Source organism: Nansenia antarctica (genome assembly GCF_963989245.1).
Source record: "Nansenia antarctica genome assembly, chromosome: 1".
NCBI lineage: Eukaryota > Metazoa > Chordata > Actinopteri > Argentiniformes > Microstomatidae > Nansenia > Nansenia antarctica.
In genome coordinates, this window is record NC_137674.1 from 70,661,618 (window position 1) to 70,678,499 (window position 16,882).

The 16,882-nt window shown below is 42.5% G+C and overlaps 1 protein-coding gene across 1 annotated transcript; it reads right to left on the bottom strand.

The window, feature by feature from the left end:
• Nucleotides 1–3,803: 3,803 nt before the first annotated feature.
• Nucleotides 3,804–16,672, bottom strand: LOC308152675 (uncharacterized protein; the record flags this gene model as incomplete). Its single annotated transcript, XM_080525715.1, has 4 exons — nucleotides 3,804–3,835; nucleotides 6,253–6,316; nucleotides 6,473–6,711; nucleotides 16,495–16,672. 4 exons carry the CDS (start codon nucleotides 16,670–16,672, stop codon nucleotides 3,804–3,806), a joined length of 513 nt encoding a protein of 170 aa, XP_080381841.1.
• Between the last annotated feature and the right edge of the window lie 210 nt (nucleotides 16,673–16,882).

Genomic DNA, 16,882 nt, shown 5'->3' on the forward strand with positions numbered 1-16,882 from the left:
ACAATTAACAATTAACCTAGGACAGCAGCTGGTGAAAGAGGGAACAAGTTGGCAACCTAACAAATGTTCTGACCTTTATTATGAAAATGTTAAATGTGTGTAAATGACCCTATTACATCGCCTGAAAGGAACACACACACACACGCACACACACGCACCCATGCGCACACACACACGCCCACCCACGTACACACATGCACCCATGCGCGCGCGCACACACACACACACACACACATATGCACACACAGGGCATGGCCCAGATATAATTCCAACATTGAGCCTTGAATAGCTTCCAAGACTTTTTTTTATTTTAGACATACAACGGCTCATTTAAGTGCTGGGACATCGTCCTTCTCTACAGAGCTGAAATGAAGAGGTTTAGTTTCAGGTGTAAAAGATATTACTCTTGGTAGTAAAACCCCTGTTCATGAAATACTCATAAAGGATGTTGTTTCTAAAATCTTCTTGATTATGAATGGTCAAGAAATACTTGATCCGGATCCGAATTTAAATGAACAATTCTCTTTATTGATATCAAGTAACATACATTCAATGATGGTCCGAATTCTTCCAAATTCATGAGCTCTCTCTCTGCTTGCATCCCTTTTTATACCTCAAATGACACTGCACACATTTCTAATCTGATTGGTCTAGTTGGGTTTTTGTTTTAGTTTGAATAATGCATAATGTTTTAGTTCTTATATAAATCCTTATTATGGTTCCCTGGCCTCTCAATCTAAACACACAGCTGGTCTCATCCTGGTTCACTTAATGAACTTTCTTTCTGCCTGTCTCATGCCTTTAGGCCTAAACATGAAACATACACATGATAGTTAGGATAAAAAAACATATACTACAAGGACAACTATGTTCAGTCAATACAGTACACCAGTGTTTTGAACATGGATCTGAACAATACCTTCAAGATGACGCCGATATCTGCGGCCCATTTTCATGTCTGTCTCACACAGGGTTTTCATGTCTGTCTCACACAGGGTTTTCATGTCTGTCTCACACAGGGTTTTCATGTCTGTCTCACACAGGGTTTTCATGTCTGTCTCACACAGGGTTTTCATGTCTGTATCACACAGGGTTTTCATGTCTGTCTCACACAGGGTTTTCATGTCTGTCTCACACAGGGTTTTCATGTCTGTCTCACACAGGGTTTTCATGTCTGTCTCACCAGGGGAGGCTGGTTCATTAGGGGCAATTGGACAATGCCCCACCAAAGGGAGAAGAGAGAGATTTTTTTTCTATGACTTCTAGACAGTGTTGCTTCTGAATATCATAGTCCAATCAGCTAGTGTTCTGTGGAGTATATCATAGTCCAATCAGCTAGTGTTCTGTGGAGTATGTTCCAATCAGCTTCAAGTCCCGCCCCTTTCAGGGCAACTTTCAGTCTACTCGAAATTGCACTAGGCTGTTCTCGTAGACTTGCATGTAAAATCTATTTTGGTAACTTCAGGCCATTCGGTTATTTGTCTATGGGGTTTTGGGACATGCACAAAGAATCGTACGTGCTTACGTCATGTCATACGGCTGGCGTCACGTTCGTTCACCTGCTTCACCATGGCTAGTAATGTTCTGAACAACTCGGTTGAATCTTTAAAAGAAACACCGTTCAGCCGTCGTAGCAACCAGGAGAAATTAACAGTAAAGGAATTAGGACCACCCAGACCAAATTTAATTATAAAGCAAGTTTATAAGGCAGGGAAAATGGGAAAATCGTATAACCGAGGATTTACGAGGGGTTGGTATGAGAAGAAAACATGGCTAGCGGGATGTGAAGTAACAAATGCGTTGTTCTGCTTTCCACTACCGGACTTTGTAAACAAATTGAACAAATGGATTAGAAGGAGGCATCTTTTGTTCCCAACTTGATATTGCAACTGGACCTATTACCGAAGTCAAACTTGTGTAAGTAAGTGAATCATCTGTCCTTCAGTCATGATAGGAAAACCAAATCGATGCTGGGAGAAGGAATGGCAGACTGTATTCTGATTGTATCTTCTATGCTCTTTGTATGTTTCTATGCTCTTTGTATGTTTCTATGCTCTTTGTATGTGTCTTGGTGTAGGAGAAACGTAGGACCACGTTGGAAACAAGTGTTTCGGTACACGTTGACGTGTAGAAACTGTAGAGAGAAAATTGTAGAAATTGTAGAGAAAACTGGGGGGGTAGAGGTGATGAAGAGGTCTGTACAGGGGGGTAGAGGTGATGAAGAGGTCTGTACAGGGGGGGTAGAGGTGATGAAGAGGTCTGTACAGGGGGGTAGAGGTGATGAAGAGGTCTGTACAGGGGGGGTAGAGGGGATGAAGAGGTCTGTACAGGGGGGTAGAGGGGATGAAGAGGTCTGTAGAGGAGGGTAGAGGGGATGAAGAGGTCTGTAGAGGAGGGTAGAGGGGATGAAGAGGTCTGTACAGGGGGTAGATGGGATGGAGAGGTCTGTACAGGGGGTAGAGGGGATGGAGAGGTCTGTACAGGGGGTAGAGGGGATGGAGAGGTCTGTACAGGGGGTAGAGGGGATGGAGAGGTCTGTACAGGGGGTAGAGGGGATGAAGATGTCTGTACAGGGGGGTAGAGGGGATGGAGAGGTATGTAGAGGTGGGTAGAGGGGATGGAGAGGTCTGTAGAGGTGGGTAGAGGGGATGAACAGGTCTGTAGAGGTGGGTAGAGGGGATGAAGAGGTCTGTACAGGGGGGTAGAGGGGATGAAGAGGTCTGTACAGGGGGGTAGAGGGGATGGCGAGGTCTGTACAGGGTGGTAGAGCTATTCTCATGCTAAAATTGACTGTAAATCCAGATTTTAAAGTTGATATTCTTCCCCGTGGAGCATGCCCCCATAACCTGTGTCACACAGGGTTTTCATGTCTGTCTCACACAGGGTTTTCATGTCTGTCTCACACAGGGTTTTCATGTCTGTCTCACACAGGGTTTTCATGTCTGTCTCACACAGGGTTTTCATGTCTGTCTCACACAGGGTGTTCATGTCTGTCTCACACAGGGTTTTCATGTCTGTCTCACACAGGGTTTTCATGTCTGTCTCACACAGGGTTTTCATGTCTGTCTCAGACAGGGTTTTCATGTCTGTCTCACACAGGGTTTTCCATGTCTGTCTCACACAGGGTTTTCATGTCTGTCTCACACAGGGTTTTCATGTCTGTCTCACACAGGGTTGACTGACAGGGGTGACTGACTGGAAGTCAGAAGACGATAGATGGGTTAATCCTTAACTATGAAAGTGTGTTATTATTACCTGGTTATGGTTAATCATAACCCCCCCCCTCGACCCTCTTTTCCGATTTCAATGTATGACACATCATTTGAAAGCTTACAATCTGTAAACAACAGAAACATGACTTGGGCAATTGGTACATCCTTTGACCAGCTGGTGTCACATTTATTTAATGACGTCTGATGAACGTATTCCAGCAGCCACATGCAGACACGTTCAACACGTTCACCAGTAGATGGCGCTCTACAGCAACGAACTTCAATCAGTGTCAGAGAGGGACATGAAATAACAAACACACATTCAATACATCAGGTTAATGATACATCCGGTTATTGATACATCAGGTTATCAGGGTTATAATAGTCATGTGCAGAAACATCTGTCCATATCTTTTTGTTGAAAATAATCTTTCTTGTTTAGAAACAGAAAACATCAAAACACAGACATGCATGATAGAAGCCTCTCCATGGTAGAGGCAAGCAGCCATACTTTGATTAGAGTCAGTTTGTGGATAAATGTCCATATATTCTGACAGATTACATCTCCATGGTAACGCCATCGAGGTAACATCAACAGATGATCAGGAAGTGGTGGGCGTGGTCTCAGGGGGGCACAGGAAGTGCTCAGGGCATGGTGACATCACATCCTCTCTCCTCCGATAAACATTTTAAACATTTATTTAATCACAGCAGCCACATGCAGACACGTTCAACACTGTCACCAGTAGATGGCGCTCTACAGCATCGAACTTCAATCAATGTCAGAGAGGGACATGAAATAACAAGCAGACACAGTTAACTGAATAATTCTCAGCATTTTATTGTACAAAGTACCAGACTCCACTGTTACCAAGACAAACTAATTTCTAGAAAGAAAAACTGAAGCTTCGCTTTCATGATAATCACACAGATTTCAACATGTTTGATGATGTTTCTGTTGGCAGATCACGTTTTTCATGATCTTTTGAATCTTTTAGAATGATAGTATTAGAGCTGGGGTTTTTGTGGTAGCCTAATTTAGGAATAATGGGATCCAGGATTCAAGTTAACCATTTATTCAAGGACGGTAATGTAACAACGTGATACTCTGGTCACTTGCTAGCCTAATCTGGTACCCAAGCTATTCAACAGGTAACTCAAGCCAAACACTTATGGTGGTACCCTACTGGCGTGGGGTGGTACTACAGGTAGTCTAACACAGGATATCACAGTTTTCAAATCAAAAAGAAAGAAATATTGAAGTATTCAAAAGTAATTCAGTGAAATTAAATGAATAATAATTAAGAAAAAGAGTACTAAAAGATAGAACTGTTATAATATTATAATGTATGAATATTGTAAAATACAAATGACAAATTCATGTTTGAATGAATAAAAATAAGGAAATATTAAGAAGCTGTATGTTAGATTTGTATATTTGCCAGTATAATGCATATTTATTTATATATTTTTAAACTGTTTCACAATAGTGGAGGGGGGGCTGCGAAAGCCTGATTGAAAGTCATTGAAGAGATAATTTAGAAATAACTGCTTTGTTGGTGGGCAACCATTTCAATAATTTTTCCTGTACAGGGAAGGTTTGATATGGGTCTGTAGTTGTTCAGTACAAATGGGTCTAGGCCGTTCTGTTTTAGTAGAGGCTTGATAACTGCAGTTTTCAGGGCTTCAGGGAAGATTCCTGATGAAAGGGAAGTGTTGATTATTTGTATTAGTTCGCCTGCCAAGCAGCTAAATATGTTTTTTTAAAAGCTGTCCATGAAACTATTAACTAATAAATTAAAATAAGCAATGGAACAAGACATCTCAGTCTTCCAGCTGAAACGTTAGGATTTATTGCAAACATCAACATACCAGTATTCAGTCACACTCGGCTTCTAAACACCAAGGCCACATCTGGGTGGAAGGGGCGGTGACCACATGACGCAGGAGGGGACAAGGACATCTCAACTCCTACGACCTCGATTCCTCCTTCACTCTCCAGGAGGGAGAGGAGGGGAGGAGAGGAGGAGGGGAGGAAGGGGGAGAGGAAGTGAAGAGAAGAAGGGAGGAAGGGAGGAGAGGAAGGGGGGAGAGGAAGGGAAGAGAGGAAGGGAGGAGAGGAAGGGAAGAGAGGAAGGGAGGAGAGGAAGGGGGAGAGGAATGGAGGAGGGGAAGTGAAGAGGAAGGGAGGAGAGGAAGAGAGGAAGGGAGGAGGGAGAGGAAGGGAGGAGATGAGAGGAAGGGGGGAGAGGAAGGGAGGAGGGGAAGGGAAGAGAGGAGGGGGGAGGAAGGAGGGAGAGGAAGGGAGGGTAGGAGGAGAGGATGGGAAAAATTGAGAGAAAAGAATCAAGAAAAGGCTCATGTTGTGACACAACCTTCTCCCTGATCTGATCAACAAGTAAATATCCATACAGTATATGATGGTGCAGCCAGCCTTCTTCTTTAGGGCTCCTGTCTCCTTTAAACACCTCCCACACTGGGAGCAGTCGTGTTAACTAGTGTATGTGTTCTCTGATGTCTCTTTAAGTGTCCTGCCTGACTGAAACTCTTCCCACACTGGGAGCAGTCGTGTTAACTAGTGTATGTGTTCTCTGATGTCTCTTTAAGTGTCCTGTCTGACTGAAACTCTTCCCACACTGGGAGCAGCAGAATGGCTTCTCTCCTGTGTGTATTCTCTGGTGACTCTTTAGGGATCCTGCCTCATTGAAACTCTGCCCACACTGGGAGCAGCAGAATGGCTTCTCTCCTGTGTGTATTCTCTGGTGTGTCTTTAGGTGTTCTGCCTGACTGAAACTCTGCCCACACTGGGAGCAGCAGAATGGCTTCTCTCCTGTGTGTATTCTCTGGTGTTTCTTTAGGTTTCCTGCCTGACTGAAACTCTTCCCACACTGGGAGCAGCAGAATGGCTTCTCTCCTGTGTGTGTTCTCTGGTGTCTCTTTAGGTCTCCTGCCTCACTGAAACTCTTCCCACACAGGGAGCAGCAGAATGGCTTCTCTCCTGTGTGTATTCTCTGGTGTCTCTTTAAGTGTTCTGCCTCACTGAAACTCTGCCCACACAGGGAGCAGCAGAATGGCTTCTCTCCTGTGTGTATTCTCTGGTGTGTCTTTAGGTTTCCTGCCACACTGAAACTCTGCCCACACAGGGAGCAGCAGAATGGCTTCTCTCCTGTGTGTATTCTCTGGTGTCTCTTTAGGTTTCCTGCCACACTGAAACTCTTCCCACACAGGGAGCAGCAGAATGGCTTCTCTCCTGTGTGTGTTCTCTGGTGTCTCTTTAGGTCTCCTGCCTCACTGAAACTCTGCCCACACTGGGAGCAACAGAATGGCTTCTCTCCTGTGTGTATTCTCTGGTGTGTCTTTAGGGATCCTGCCACACTGAAACTCTTGCCACACTGGGAGCAGTGGTGTGTTTTCTCTCCTGAGTGTCTGTGTTGTTTATGGTTTCCTGATGTGGTGGAGCTGGGCTCGCTGTCTGAACCTGTGTTGGAGCTCCGCTCATCTGTAAGAATATGAACATATACAGGGTTACAAACACATTTTGTGCAAAACATTGAGCAAAGTTGTCAAAAAGAAGAATATTATTTTAAATAGATAGAACTATAGTTTATACTGCAAAACATGATGGTGTCTCTCTGGTTTCTCAAATATATTGTTAAAGAAAAGGTGTAATAACATACAATAATATAAACATGCCTGTACGTCATATACGTGTGAGTTTGTCCCAACATAATACAAGGGTCAAAGGGTCAAATTGTATGACCAAGTGGATTGGGGGAGTAACACAATGGTTAACCCATGTAAACCGGGGGCACTGTTGCGTTGTTCTACCTTTCAAGCCAGGAAAGCGGATACGTCATTTTGTAGTATGTGTATTTTTTCCACATTCTTCTGGTCTCTTGGCCAATGGAATGCATCAACATATACACGTGGGAGTATCTACACACGTGCAGAAATTTTTTTTTGCACACAATATCTTGGCAACAGCGGAGGAGTTTCTGAAGTTAATTCTGAAGGGAGTGATATTGATGATGAGCTGCAACGTTTGCAGGAAAAGCGCTATACAAATAAAAGTTATTATTATGACAATGTTATAACTGATTCGGATGATTTAGAAGGCTTTGAAACGGAATGGAAGAGGGACAACTAGCACCGTAATCCTAGGAGGCGTTTCAACCGCGTCTCGTCAGCCTCGACAGCCTACAGTAAAGGGCCCTCCAAACTCATCACAGCTGGCTGAACTGCGATCTTCAGTCGCCAGGGCAAGACAGATCGTTAGCCAACTTGTTGAGCCACTAAAGCGACGGTGCAGCCCCCTGTTCTCTCCCCCCACCCTCACTCCCTGCCCCCAACTCCCCAAACCACTCAAACCCAAATGAAGGTCCTTAATGACATTCGTGTGAACACTGACTCCAGAAAAATCTCAGTTTTAGTACTACTAGACTGGTTTAGATTCTACCTACAGGACAGTAGGTATTATGTCTCCATTGGCAACTTTGTGTCCGACCAAATTAAAATGACACGTGGGGTTCCCAAAGGGTCAATCCCCCCTCCTATTCAATCTCTAGATGCTTCCATTGGGACACATCATAAAAAAGAACAAAATTGCCTACCATAACTATCCAGATGACATACATAGCCCTGTCACCGAACGACTATAGCAGGGGTATTCAGCAAAAATTCAACAAGGTCCAGTTAGAGAAAATGTCCTCAAGCAAAGGTCTGGAACATTATAATGTCTAGATTGCGTTGATGAGGTGATGGAGTACACGGTTCCATTTATAAAAACTCTCTATGTGCCATTCGTTCTCTAAACCCTCTGAATACTTAAATGAGGCTAACATAACAATATTGCAGAACATAAAAATGATGCTAATACCGACGCTTGAATTAGAGCGATGCGCGCATTTTGGACTATTATAGCTGTCTCAGACTCTCGGAAAACAGCAACCAATGAAATGTTTTTACTCAAATCAAAACCTGAGAATCACTGCCTGCCAGCGTTAGATCCCATCGCTGTTTCACTTCAACTTTACGTTTTGACGTCTCTTAACTCATTGACTACCAAAGACGCCAATTGGCGTCTTATAGAATAGTAACGTTGACTGCCAAAGACGCCAATTGGCGTCTTATAGAATTTGTATTTTTTTTCGCGGGGATCGCGTTATTGACATGTTCTACACCTAGCGAGTGAATTTCAGACTTGGGTGTAATGTATTTCGGTCCCAGATGGGGGCAGTAGTTCGATAAAAGCCTGGAGAAGGAAGTGGCTTGCTGTGGGTTGTAAGGCTGCCACGATTAGTCGACTAGTCACGACGACGTCGACTACCAAAATCGTCGCTGACATATTTGGTAATCGCCGTAGTCGCATGTTTTTTTGGAGCTGAAATAAGCGTTTTTTTTTTTTTGCCTAGCACCAGGGGAGCCCCCCCTCCCAAATTTCGTTGTTTGGTACCTGTACTATATCAATGACAATAAAGACCATTCATTTCATTCGATAAGCATTCGTTTTTCTTCCCTGAAGCTGCCACTGGCTAGCGTCTCCCAGTGTCTTTGATGTACATGCGCAGTGTCGGTCATCCGGGGCACACGTGACTTCCCCGGAAAAACAAACAGAGAAATGTCTTCCTGTCCTCGTACCTCTAAAGTGTGGGAGCATTTCAACCACAACGTTGAAAAAAAGAATGTAAAATGTAAAATTTGCAAAGCTGAACTCGCTCATGGCAGCATGTCTATGATGCGCGAGCATCTAAAAAGGAAGCACGTTGTGGCAGATGACGAGGAAGACGATGGCTCGTCTCGGTAAGCTAGTTAGCTTGTTATTGGCTAACGATATCGTTACGTTAAAAGCCTTCTTACATTATTTTACGTTGTCATCAAAGCGATACTTATCAAATAGCTAAAAATTTTGTCTTAACGTTACAGTGCTAAGAAGGCGCGTTCTACTATGAGATGAGTGAAGCAAAGCAAAACTTTTGTACTCTGTACAAGTATTTATTGCACCCTCTACTACTCTTTACATTACATTACATGCAAGTGATGCCAGAAATAAATCTGCAAAGTTCATTAAAATATCTATTTTTGAGTGAACAATCATTTTAATTGTCTTTATTTTTAGTTAGCACATGCCTACAACAACAACTAACAACTTCAAGCTAAATTTAGAAGCTGATGTAGAAGATGATAGCTAAATAAGAGCGATTGAGTAATTGTGCGATAAGCTGTAATTTATGATCCGATTAGTCGACTAATCGTTAAAATAATCGGTGACTAGTCGACTATGAAAATAATCGTTTGTGGCAGCCCTAGTGGGTTGTAGTAATGGCGAAACGGATCAGGGTATGTGCCAAACGCGGCGCGGAGCATTGCGGAGCATCGCGGCCATCGCGCGACTCTTCAAACAGTTCAGAGTCGGATGATACAGAAAAAGTGCAGCAAAAAAAAAAAAAAAAAAGAAGTTCTGCAGAAAAAGCTCGTTTTCTCTGTTTATTGGTCAAAATCAGGTGTTTTTGCTGAAACCACCCTATGTTCTACGGCCGATTTCTAAACACTCAAAGAGGCTAGAAACAAACTTTATTTTTCTGATGAAAGAAGAGAGTCTAAAGTTTTAGTAGATATGTTCAATGTTTATGTAGTCAGAAAAGTCAATATTTGGTGGGTCTTCAAAGTTCAGCGAAAATGCCCCAAAAGTCTGGCAGTGTGGAGCTCTCCGCTCTGAACATGGCTGGCAGTCAAAGAGTTAATAGCCTTTCTCCTTTCAGCATGGTATCTACCATAGAGCCATGAGATGTAAACATGGTATCTACCATAGAGCCATGAGATGTAAACATGGTATCTACCATAGAGCCATGAGATGTAAACATGGTATCTACCATAGAGTCATGAGATGTAAACATGGTATCTACCATAGAGCCATGAGATGTAGACATGTGATCTACCATAGAGCCATGAGATGTAAACATGGTATCTACCATAGAGCCATGAGATGTAAACATGGTATCTACCATAGAGCCATGAGATGTAAACATGGTATCTACCATAGAGCCATGAGATGTAGACATGGTATCTACCATAGAGCCATGAGATGTAGACATGTGATCTACCATAGAGCCATGAGATGTAGACATGTGATCTACCATAGAGCCATGAGATGTAAACATGGTATCTACCATAGAGCCATGAGATGTAAACATGGTATCTACCATAGAGCCATGAGATGTAAACATGGTATCTACCATAGAGCCATGAGATGTAAACATGGTATCTACCAGTGTTTCCCCTACCATTACGGAACCCTCCGCCCACCCAAGAAAGAGGAATTATTACGGACGTAGACACCAAACATCTGACAAGTAGGCTAAAATATCAGCTTTTTTTTTTTTTAAATGCAACCAACCCGAATCTGGCGAGTGGCAAGCCCATGGGCTCGTTGGTAACGTTAGTCCGGCAGTAGTCTCGCATAGCCAAACCTATCTCCACACAAGATTGTGCACGAGTGTGCGCGCGACGCGAGAGTTTTTGCAGGGTGAGATGTCTGCAGATGGAAAGTAAGCAAGTTGAAACGTTAGCAAATATAATTGCTGAGTGTTCTAACAGAGCAAGTTGGTTCAAATTGGTCGTTATTATTGTGACTAGAAAGTGTCTGATTATAGTTCCATGGTATGTAAAATAGTGTCAAAGAACTAGCAAGCTAACTAGCTTACTCAGAGGTGATTAGATGAGCTACTCTGCTGCACACATGCCAGCTAAAGAGCTAACTGGATGCACTTTATTATTTTACTTAAAGTAGATATACTATCTTTCTTATTCTGCTAGAATTGGGCTTCATGGTAATACCATATTGGCATATTTACAGTACATGGACAGTGGATTGAAGCATTGGAAATGTCTGTTTTTTTATAGTTGGACGTACGATTTTTTTTCAGGTGAGAGAGTAAAGTCAAAATGACATTATCTGACTGCATTGCCCACAGCAATCCAATATTCAATTACAATTATGTTATGAATTGATATGGATCAATTTATACCTCTTATTAGATTATAAATACTCTGGTTGTTATGTTTGCCTTTTGGTTGACAGTAAAAGAGGGAGAGAGGAGGATAGAGAGGGAGAGAAGGAGAGAGAGCAGGATGGTGCACCAGAGAGAGAGAGCGAGCAAGAACCAGGTGAGAAAGTTGACAGGTAGTCAAGACCACATAAGTAAGTAGCCTTGAGAACCGAGGGTTCTCGAGCCTAACGGCCCATAGGTCTGTTTCCGTAGCGTGACGCGACTTAATGTACAAGTTAGTACACCCCCTGGACATGACGCTGGTATGTCGCAGGGTCTTACCCCCCGGGGGGGGGGGGGGGGGTCCATGCCACGGTCCATGCCACCCCCCCAAGGCAGCAAACCTAGGGGAAACACTGTCTACCATAGAGCTAGGAGATGTCAACATGGTATCTACCATAGAGCCATGAGATGCAAACATGGTATCTACCATAGAGCCATGAGATGTAGACATGTGATCTACCATAGAGCCATGAGATGTAGACATGGTATCTACCATAGAGCCATGAGATGTAAACATGGTATTTACCATAGAGCCATGAGATGTAAACATGGTATCTACCATAGAGCCATGAGATGTAAACATGGTATCTACCATAGAGCCATGAGATGTAAACATGGTATCTACCACAGAGCCATGAGATGTAGACATGGTATCTACCATAGAGCCATGAGATGGAAACATGGTATCTACCATAGAGCCATGAGATGTAAACATGGTATCTACCATAGAGCCAGGAGATGTAGACATGGTATCTACCATAGAGCCATGAGATGGAAACATGGTATCTACCATAGAGCCATGAAATGTAAACATGGTATCTACCATAGAGCCATGAGATGTAGACATGGTATCTACCATAGAGCCATGAGATGTAGACATGGTATCTACCATAGAGCCATGAGATGTAGACATGGTATCTACCATAGAGCCATGAGATGTAGACATGGTATCTACCATAGAGCCATGAGATGTAAACATGGTATCTACCATAGAGCTAGGAGATGTAAACATGGTATCTACCATAGAGCCATGAGATGGAAACATGGTATCTACCATAGAGCCATGAGATGTAAACATGGTATCTACCATAGAGCCATGAGATGTAAACATGGTATCTACCATAGAGCCATGAGATGTAGACATGGTATCTACCATAGAGCCATGAGATGTAGACATGGTATCTACCTCAGAGCCATGAGATGGAAACACTGCTATTGCTACTAGTGTAGGAATATGTGTGTTTTGTTTGTCTCAAATAGCAGTGTTTACATCGCTTCAATAGGACAAAACAGAGATAATTGTATTCGGTGCACCTGACAAAAGATCGAAAGTCAGTGCAAAACTTGATTCTCTCTCTAAACTAAAAAACAGGTCAGAAATCTTAGTGTACCGTATTTTCCGCACTATAAGGCGCACTTAAAAGCCTTTAATTTTCTCAAAAAACGACAGTGCGCCTTATAATCCGGAGCGCCTTATATATGGATCAATTGGTTAATTGGTTGATCCATACTGGTTGTACACGGCGCTCAAGGCGCTCTGTCAAAATGTTTCAGTATGAAAAACCAATAAAAACTATTTAATAATAATAAAATGTTTCAGTATGACTGGTAAACTACAAAGCCGCACCGCTTGCAGCATTACGGCTACCGTTGTAACCGGTACTATGGCACCTTTCTAGAGACACGCTTACGACGCAGAGTTCAAGCTCAAGGCTGTCAGTCACGCAGTAGAATATGGGAATAGAGAAGCAGCGAGAGAATTCAACATTAATGAATCAATGGTACGGAAGTGGAGGAAGCAAGAAGATGACCTGCGCCAAGTAAAGAAGACTAAACAGAGTTTCTGAGGGAACAAAGTGAGATGGCCACAGTTAGAGGACAAACTCGAACAGTGGGTTGTTGAACAGAGAGCAGCAAGTAGAAGCGTCTCTACAGTCACTATTCGAATGAAGGCAACAGCGCTAGCACGGGACATGAACATCGATGAATTTCGAGGCGGTCCTTCTTGGTGCTTTCAACTTGAAGTTTTAAAGTACCGACTCGATATAATAAACAACAGTTTAACGATCACTAAACACTTATAATTTGTGTATTGGATTCATTATTCTTGTTTGCCATAGGCTACCGGTAAGGGAGGGTTGACTTGTAAACATACTTTCGTTTTAGCTCGTGTTCAAAAGCAAGAACTGTGTGTTCATCTTGTTATGTGTAGTTATGTGTTTTTAGCATGTCGATGTTCTCCCAGTATGTTGTGATGTTATTAAAATACAGTTTGGATCTTCGTAGCGATGTGTTTTGTTAGCCGCTAGCGGCGTTCGTAGCTGTGGCTGTGTTTAGTCACTTTTCTCCCATTCAGTGTTTGAGGTGCACCAACATTCAAATACGCCTGTTGTGTTCAATCTTTCTCCGATTTCAATGTATGACACATCATTTGAAAGATTACAATCTGTAGTTTAAGCACATGTAAAAACTGAAAAATGACGTTGCACATTTCACCAGGAGCTGTCACATATTGGTTGTTGGTTATAATTGTATAGCCTATTGGTTGTTTTCTGGTGTTGTTTTCTTGTTTTGCTCTGTTTGTAGTCTACTTGATGTATTTTTATCAGCTGTTAAATCACCACAGCGGTTAATCCACTAATAGAGATAATACCAGATTGAAAATGCTTGTAGCCAACTACTCTATAGCTCGTGGTCGCAGCTATTGCGAATTGCTATTCACGCGAGTCAGCTGTGAATCACCACAGGTCCTTGACGCTTGTTGCAAAAATGGATGACGAACGGCTGATACTTGAGGTGGAAAAATATATATTTTGACAATGACAGTGGAGCAGGTAGAACGTTGACGGTGACGCAACGCTCAGGTGGAGCATGGACAACGGGAAGTTGACGCAAAGCCGATGGCGAGGTGACGCAACGCAGTAGGTGGAGCTTGGGCGTAACGCAACCCCAGTCAAACGTTTGACTGCAGTATCTTCTATTCTATGCGCCTTATAATCCGGTGCGCCCTATATATGAAAACAGTTCTAAAATAGGCCATTCATTGAAGGTGCGCCTTATAATCCGGTGCGCCTTATAGTGCGGAAAATACAGTAATTCTAGACTCAACAGCCACATGAACTCGATAACTAAATCAGCCTACTATCACCTGAAAAACATAACAAGAATGAGAGGTTTCATGTCCAAATAAGACCTTGAAAAAAAAAAAACTCATCCATGCATTTGTTTCGAGTAGACTTGATTATTGTAATGGTCTACTAACAGGCCTATCTAAAGGGGCTGTTCGTAAGCTGCAGCTCATCCAAAACGCAACTGCTAGGGTCCTAACAAAAATGAATACGTTTGAACACATTACACCAATCCTGAGATCCCTACACTGGCTACCAGTCTCTCACAGAAAATGGTCTGGGACCAAAATACATTTCAGATCTCCTCCCAACCTATATTCATATCAGATCTCCTCCCTATATTCATATCAGATCTCCTCCCTCCCTATATTCATATCAGATCTCCTCCCACCCTATATTCATATCAGATCTCCTCCCTATATTCATATCAGATCTCCTCCCTCCCTATATTCATATCAGATCTCCTCCCTCCCTATATTCATATCAGATCTCCTCACCCTATATTCATATCAGATCTCCTCCCTCCCTATTAGGGGTGGGCATCAATGATCGATAATTGATCGATAAGGATCTTGGTCGATCACAAAATATTTTGCTCGATAATCGTTAATATATATATTTTTTTTTTTAAATAATAATAATGGAAATTAGTTTGTCCACGTGTCACCAGATTGCGTTCGTCTCTCACCCCTGAACATGTTAACATGATCATCTTTCTGAACAAGAACCAGTAGGCCTGCTGCCTACAGTCTCTCGCTGGAGTTTACATTTAAGTTAAGCTGGACGCTCTTAAGGACACTAACGTTTTCAGTCATCCTCCTATTTGTGAGTAACTGTTTTTTTACTGCTCCTATGGTGAGTTACTTATTTTCTATATTTTTATTTATAACGTAAAATGTGTTTTTAAGTTAAACAATTTAAGCTACTCACTGCCTTGTTTAAGAGGATTGTTATCTGACTGTAGTGTCTAGTTTGAATGTGAATGAATTACTTACTTACCGTACTTACAATAGCAACATAAATAAAGTTTTTTCCCCAAGGGAAAAAAAACCTTTTTAATGAAAAAAAAGTTAATTCTTGCGATTATCGAAAAAGAAATGTTGATCGTTTGCCCAGCCCTACTCCCTATATTCATATCAGATCTCCTCCCACCCTATATTCATATCAGATATCCTCCCACCCTATATTCATATCAGATCTCCTCCCACCCTATATTCATATCAGATCTCCTCCCACCCTATATTCATATCAGATGTCCTCCCACCCTATATTCATATCAGATCTCCTCCCTCCCTATATTCATATCAGATGTCCTCCCACCCTGTATTCATATCAGATCTCCTCCCACCCTATATTCATATCAGATGTCCTCCCACCCTATATTCATATCAGATCTCTTCCCTCCCTATTTTCATATCAGATGTCCTCCCACCCTATATTCATATCAGATGTCCTCCCACCCTATATTCATATCAGATCTCCTCCCTCCCTATATTCATATCAGATCTCCTCCCTATATTCATATCAGATCTCCTCCCACCCTGTATTCATATCAGATGTCCTCCCACCCTATATTCATATCAGATCTCCTCCCACCCTATATTCATATCAGATCTCCTCCCACCCTATATTAATATCAGTTCTCCTCCCTCCCTATATTCATATCAGATCTCCTCCCTCCCTATATTCATATCAGATGTCCTCCCACCCTATATTCCCTAAGGCCCCTAAGGTCAGCTGCTGCATGCTCCTGGAACAAACTCCCTGAAGAAATCAAACAGGCGCAAACCCTAAAAATATTTAAATCTAAGCTGAAAACCTTCATGTTGCAGCAGTTATGATTAAACACTTCTATCAATGTCTTTTATCCATGAACTATTGTCTTATTAAATTGTTTTATCAATTTACCACTTATATTTGCTTTTATTCAGTCGTTTATATTTTCTTGCTATGCTCCTCTTGCTGTATTTTTAAATAATGTATGTAAAGCACTTTGAATTGCCCCTGTTGTATGAAATGTGCCATACAAATAAACTTGCCTTGCCACTGGCAGCATTGATTTTACAGCAGTGCAATGACCCTCACCACTATACAACAAAGACTTACCATCCGTGTCTTCAATCTCCACTTCTACTTCGACCTCTTGTTTCACCATCACTCCCTCCTCCCTCATTTCTTCTCCTCCATCTTCTTCTTTCACCATCACACCCTTCTGCATTACAGCTGCACCTCCTTCCTCTTCTTTCACCATCACTCTCTTCTCCTCCACTTCTTCTTTCACCATCACACCATTCTCCTCTACATCTTCTTCCTCCAGCTTCACTGCCACCATCGCTGGACCCCACTGTGTGATTTTCAGGGCTGGAGAACCACAGCCAGATCCGGGGGACTCTGTGGACTCTGGTTCATACATGGTTACATGAGCTGAAGAGGACCTGCATCTAGAAACAGTGGAGGCACAAACAGTGCAGGGTCAATTGACAGCCAACCAGTT